This window comes from Nestor notabilis, unplaced genomic scaffold (genome assembly GCF_000696875.1).
Source record: "Nestor notabilis isolate BGI_N333 unplaced genomic scaffold, ASM69687v1 scaffold31927, whole genome shotgun sequence".
In the NCBI taxonomy this organism is placed as follows: domain Eukaryota; kingdom Metazoa; phylum Chordata; class Aves; order Psittaciformes; family Psittacidae; genus Nestor; species Nestor notabilis.
In genome coordinates this window covers 1-6,237 of record NW_009938342.1, presented here as the reverse complement: position 1 = coordinate 6,237, position 6,237 = coordinate 1, and the positions used below count along the sequence as shown (strand labels likewise).

The 6,237-nt window shown below is 54.6% G+C and overlaps 1 protein-coding gene across 1 annotated transcript; it reads right to left on the bottom strand.

Annotated features, from left to right (window-relative positions):
* Nucleotides 1-2,270: 2,270 nt before the first annotated feature.
* Nucleotides 2,271-6,234, bottom strand: PCDH10 (protocadherin 10; the record flags this gene model as incomplete). The annotated part of the gene is made up of 4 exons (XM_010019268.1): nt 2,271-2,530; nt 2,780-2,868; nt 2,973-3,031; nt 4,123-6,234. Coding segments are annotated over 4 exons (2,520 nt in total), but the record flags the coding sequence as incomplete, so codon positions are not given.
* Between the last annotated feature and the right edge of the window lie 3 nt (nt 6,235-6,237).

Here is a 6,237-nt window from a genome sequence, read left to right as displayed (position 1 = left end):
GGGAGAGGGAGATGCTTGCTGCCCCACAGGGAGTCAGGTCCATTTGATGTTTTTATTACTTCTTGAGGCTGTTATTAATTTTATTGTATCACTTTACGTAATTTTGTTCTTTTGAAGCAGTGAAACAGGCTAATGCGATACAAAGGTCTGTTTAGGGTTCTTTTCTTACCCTTAACACTCTGTAAAGACCATTGAAGAATGAATTCAGCAGCATAAAATCCTTCATCCTACTGTCTAATTGGAACAGGGATATTTCATCTACTCACAGTCAGGCAGATGTGAACTGGGACTGAAGTCACCAGAAGCAGCCAGGTCCCTTTCATGTCCAAAGCACTGTCCTCTAGGGTTCCTGACTCTCATGGGGCCCCTCTGAGCATTCCCTGCCCCCTGCTTCCACTAAAGAGCATCTTACCCACTTGAGGACAAGGACTTTTCTGGGTTAATCCCAAAAGCTGCATTGCAGCTTCCCCAAGCCAGCCACTGAGCAAGCAAGGGGTATGAGAAGGACAGATATGGCATTGCTGTCTCGGGACTTCATCCAAAGGTGAACTGCTTCCCACATCAACAGCCATCCCACCAGCAGATCCAGGTTTACCTATTCCCAGGCAGTTGATCCATGCATCTGGCAGACACTCAGGTTATCTTTGTGACTCCTGAGGCAAGCTGGTGGGTGGCAAGTGTCCACGGGAAAGCATAAATGAACCATGGAAAGCAATGCACAATAACACAAGCCATTACTGCCAGATCCAGCCCCTCTCCCCAGCAGTTTAGACCCCTTGGTGCAAATCCCTGCAGTGTCTCTTCCCAAGCTGGAGCATGCAGCAAGGAGCTATGCGACATCTCCAGCACATGGCTCCTCCTGGCCGTAACCCCAAAGCATTCCTGAGTCCAGGAAAAGGTGACCTTGAGCTCCCAGGATCCAGATAAAATGAATAAAGTGAGCTCTCCTGAGCTGCTCCAGCAGCTAAGGAGGCCAGAAGGACACACATGTCTCCTGGAGCCAAGAGCTCTGCTCCATGAGCTGAGCAGCAATTCCGGCTGTCATGTGCAGCTCAGGGACAGCCAGGAGCCAGGGTGAGCTATTAAAATACAATTTATTGGTACAAATCAGACATTGTGAAGCAAACTTGGTTGAGAAAGAGCTGTCATGTTCTGCACAGATTGGAAATGAACTGTCCCGTGACAGGAGTGATTGGCAATGGTGGCAGACAGACTGGGTGGACAGGTGTAGGGTGGTCAGGGCAGGGGAGAGACTGTTCTGGGGCTGGAATCCTGCCCTTGAGAGCTTCTGACAGCCAGCTTAGAGTCCTTAAAGAGAAGCAGGGCACAGTAGGAGATGTCTGTCCTATGCAGGTGGGGTCCCCAGTGCAGGGGGTCCCCCAGGCATTGAGGACCTGGGGAGAACAGAGACACCGGAGAGGGTGAGGGCAAGGGGAGGAGGAAAGAGGATGTCACCTGTGCTGAGCTCCTCCGATGGTTTTGCTCAGATGATGTTTTCTTTAGGTAGAGAGTTACCCAGCAAGGCCTCACCTTGTGCATCTCTCAGCTGCTTAGCTAACAGCTCTTCTTGCCATCCCACCTGTGTGGGCTCCAGCCCCTGCTGCTCCTGGAGCAAAGACTGGCTGTGTCCTTGACCCTGGCTGTGTCCTGGACTTTGGGTCTCCAGCCCAGAAAGAGTTGGGTCAGGGTTTGAAGAGAAGCACCCATAATGGCTGGGGTTTGCATTCACTTTCCACAGAAGACAGACACCAAAGGTTGCTCTGGACATGCAACACATCCCACTGGATGTCAGGGACAAAGCAATGGTTGCTGCCCCAGTATTTATGGTCAGGCTTGACTGAACCAGGCTTAGTCTGCATACATTTTCCATGCCTACTGGGACAGAAATACAGGCATGCAGCTCAGTACATTCACACAGCCAGACAAGACAAACAAGTGACAATGTCTACAGAGATGGAGAGTCCCTAAGGGGACATGGGAATGGGTAAACTCAAGGCAGATTTGCTTAGATCTGGTCATATGGACCCCCAATAGCACCTGCTGCCAACACAGCTCTGCAGGATGAGATGGGAGAAATGGCCCCCCTCCATCACTTTTTAGTCTCTTTCTCCTTAAATCCTTTCCCCACAGTCTGGTGAGGTCTATCCCAGCAGATCCAGTCCTGAGTGGTCCATTCAGGGAGCTGTTTGCTGTGGGTAGACCTGGCAGCTGAAATAACGCCAGTGGTGCCCAGGGCCTTGGACAGAGCCACCCAGGCACAGCTCTGGTCACTATTTCAGGTCGTTGTTGATAACCACGTTGTCATGCATGTCACAGCAAGTTGTCGTCTTCTTCCGCTTGCCAAAGGTGGAGAAGCTGTTCTTATTCTCCTGGCCCAGGAAGAGAGGCCCGTCCTTGCTGGAAAGCAAATTGGGGGTGCCAGGGATGTAGACATTGCGCTGGTAATCCAGGGGTGAGATGTGCCCTGGGTACAAGGGGCTGTACTGGGGTGTCCAGATGCTGTTGGTCCCTGCCGAAGCCTTCTGAAACTCTGGAGGAAAGATGAGCGTAAGACAGCTCAGGAGAGGTCACCTCCATAGTTCAGTGGTACAGTCACATCCATGTCCCAGGGTGCAAGCCCATTGGCCATGTGTCGACAGCCTCCCTCTGGAATCTGGCCACCCCTTCCACCCCACAAAACTCTACCACTGCTTGGAACAGGGATGTCCCCCCCTCCTCTGCACCTCCACCAAGTGACAAGACAGTCTGGTCTTCCCAGCCCCAGTGCCCCAATACTAACCAGAGACAGGGGTCATCAGTGTGCACAGCCTCTTGTGCTCCTTCTGGAGGGCTTTATGGATTTCCCCCACATCCTCCAGGCTCTGGGAGCTAAAGAGAAGAGACCAATTCAAAGCTGTGCTGGAGACAACCTCCCTGTTCCCATATCCCCCTTCCACCCACTCCCTCTGTTCCTGCCGTGCTGGATTTGGTACCTTTTCAGGGCAGGTCTCTGCATGCTTGGAGGCAGCCAGTCCGTGTTGGGCTGCTTGATCTGGAAAACACAGGGAAAATCAAGGCTGGTTACTGGGACCCTGTTAATCAGCCCAGCCTTGCCAGCACAAGGCTGCAGTAGAGAGGGATGCGGGACCCCATCTCCTCTTTCCCCATGACCTTTGTGGAGAAGTAAGCAGCACATTCCCATTTTAGGGAAACTGAGGCAGTGTTGAACCAGCTTGTTCCCTTCTGGACCTTCCTGAGGCATTGGGGTTGTCTGGGGCTTGCTCTCTGTTTAAGTGCCAAAGTCTGTCCTTCTGGGAGAGAAAGAGACTTTTCCTATTCCTGCTAATATTAAAAAGATTTTTTTTGCAGGTGCAATGGAAGCTTAGCCCAGGACTCAGGCACCAAACAGTGAGAGGTGCAGAAATTGGCTGCATACCCAATATCCCAGGAGGGGGTTGCAAGGAACAACGGGAAAATCCCATTAATATATTAGAGGAGGGAGTCCAGCAGCGCAGGGAGGCGTGTGGGGAGAACCTCTTGGCAGCCAGTCCTGGGCTCTCCTTGGAAGGGTTGTTTTATTAAAAGTCAAATGTAAGTGGATTAGACGCCTCATCACTCTCCAACCTTGTAATCGTGTTTCGGAAAGAGTCTTTCATCAGGAAAATTAGACATTCCTCATTTCACTACCTAACAAATGTTGACATCAAAATCCTGCCCTGAAGTGCTCACTTCCTCCCCGCCGGCACAGCCAGCGCATGAGTGGTGATGGTCGGGCCAGGACCAGCCCTGGATGCAACAGCAAGACCCTGCAGACCCCCACTGGCTCAGGGAAAGCAGTAATGCTCAGGATGTCCCACCATGAATTGCCCATCTACATGATGCCACCCCCACCATCCTACATCCCCCAGGGCACTGGAGCATCTCCATTGCCTCTAATAGGTGCAAAAGGTGGTGGGAAGGGATTTTCCCCCAGTAATTAGACCTGTCAGGAAGCTCAGTGAGAGTTTCCCATTGGCTGACGGCTCCGTATTTCTGCACTGATCAAAAGCATCCATTATTCTCTGGGAAAGGCATGGCAGAGGCTGAAGAAGGGAGCTGGGGGACCTGTCAAGTGCCAGTAAGCACTGACGGGCATGGTGTTACCTGCTTTGAGACCTGGAGATGCTGGCCTGGCTGGGAGCGCTTCCCAGAGTCCTTCTCATTGTTCCGGGGTGGGCTGCAAGGCTTGAGGAACATGAAGTCACTCTGTGCAGACTCAGGACCAAGACAGACCTTGTAGCAGTAGCCTGGGGGGCCACCTTCAGGCACGTCGAGGCAGGCGGCAGCCGTGGTCCCTGCAGGGGGCTGTGCTGTCAGGTTGGATGTCTTCAGGCCATCGGAGGAGCATCTGGAGCTGAGGCAGCAGTGGCAGCAGAGTGATGAGCAACCATCACCTTCATGGGAGCACCGCTCTCCACGACACCGAATGGCTGTGAGGATGAGGATGGCAAGGAGGAAGGTGAAGGAGATAGAGCCCAGGGAGACAAGGAGGTAGAGGGTGAGTGGAGAGGATGACGAAGGCTCCTCGGGGAGGCTGAACTCGCTGAAGTCAGAGAGAGTCTGAGGCATGGTCTCCACCACCGAAAGCAGGAGGGACATGGTGGCAGAGAGGGCTGGCTGCCCCCCATCCCGCACCTGCACCACCAGCCGCTGCCGGGTCGCATCCTGCTCCAGAAAGGAGCGGAGGGTGCGCAGCTCGCCCGTGTCTGGTGCCATGCTGAAGAGGGTGAAGTCAGTGGCCTGGAGGAGTTGGTAGGAGAGGCGGGAGTTCAGCCCTGCATCCGCATCCACTGCTGACACGGTGCCCACAAGGTAGCCAGGCCTGGCTGAACGCGGCACCAGCTCTGTGGCCACAGAGCCATTGCGTGGCATGGGGGAAACTATGACTGGAGCATTGTCATTCTGGTCCAGCACAAAGATGTGGACGGTGACATTAGCACTGAGTGGGGGGAAACCCGCATCCTGTGCTTGCACCTGGATCTGGAAGCTGCGGATCTGCTCATAATCAAGGGAGCGCAGGGCATACATGTGCCCACTGTCTGAGTTGATAGACACATAGGTGCCCACAGGCATGCCACGGATGTGCCCATCAGCAATGGAGTAGGACAGGTAGGCGTTTTGTTGGCAGTCAGGGTCCAACGCACTGACAGAGCAGATGGAGGCACCTGGTGCGTTGTTCTCCATCACATAGACGCTGTAGGAGGGCTGAAGGAAGCGTGGGGCGTTGTCGTTCACATCAGACACTGGGACAGTGAGGGTGCTGTGGGTTAGCAGGGCAGGGGAGCCCATGTCCCGGGCAGTGATGCTTATGTTGTACTCGGGCACAACTTCCCGGTCCAGTGCCTGCGTGGTGACCAGCGTGTAGTAGTTGCGGAAGGAAGAATGGAGTTCAAAGGGTACATCAGGGCTGACCTCACAGCTCACACGCCCGTTGTCTCCAGAGTCCCGGTCCAGAATGCTGATGACAGCAATGACGGTGCCTGGTGGGGCATCCTCCAGCACGGGTGTCGACACAGAGGTGAGGGTCACCTCTGGTGCATTGTCATTCACATCAAGAAGGTGCACAAGCACCCGGCAATGCACAGCCACAGCCGAGGGTCCACGGTCCTTGGCTTGCACATAGAGCTCATGGAGGCTTGCCCGCTCATAGTCCAGAGGGCCCTTCAGCAGCACCTGCCCACTCCGAGGCTCTATGTGGAAGAGCTCCCGCACACGTGGTGGTGCGTGCCCACTGAAGGAATACTCGATCTCCCCATTGGAACCCTCATCCATGTCAGTGGCATTGAGCTGGATGACCAGCGTGCCGGCAGGGGCATCCTCAGGAAGGCTGACACCATACGAGGGCTGATCAAAGACAGGCACATTGTCGTTGGCATCCAGTACTGTGATGAGGATGTGAGCTGTGCCCGAGCGCTCGGGGACGCCGCCATCAAGAGCGGTGAGCACCAGCTGGTGCACACGTTGCTGCTCGCGGTCAAGGGCGCGCTCCAGCACCAGCTCTGCAAACTTGCTGGTGTCACTGCGCGTCTGCACCTCAAGTGAGAAGAAACCATTGGGGCTGAGGCGGTAGGTGCGCACCGAGTTGGTGCCCATGTCAGGATCCTGAGCGCTCTCCAGTGGGAAGCGGGCACCAAGTAAGGCGGACTCGGCCACCTCCAGCACATACTCTTGCCAGGGGAAGGTGGGTGCGTGGTCGTTGATGTCCAGCACCTCCACCTC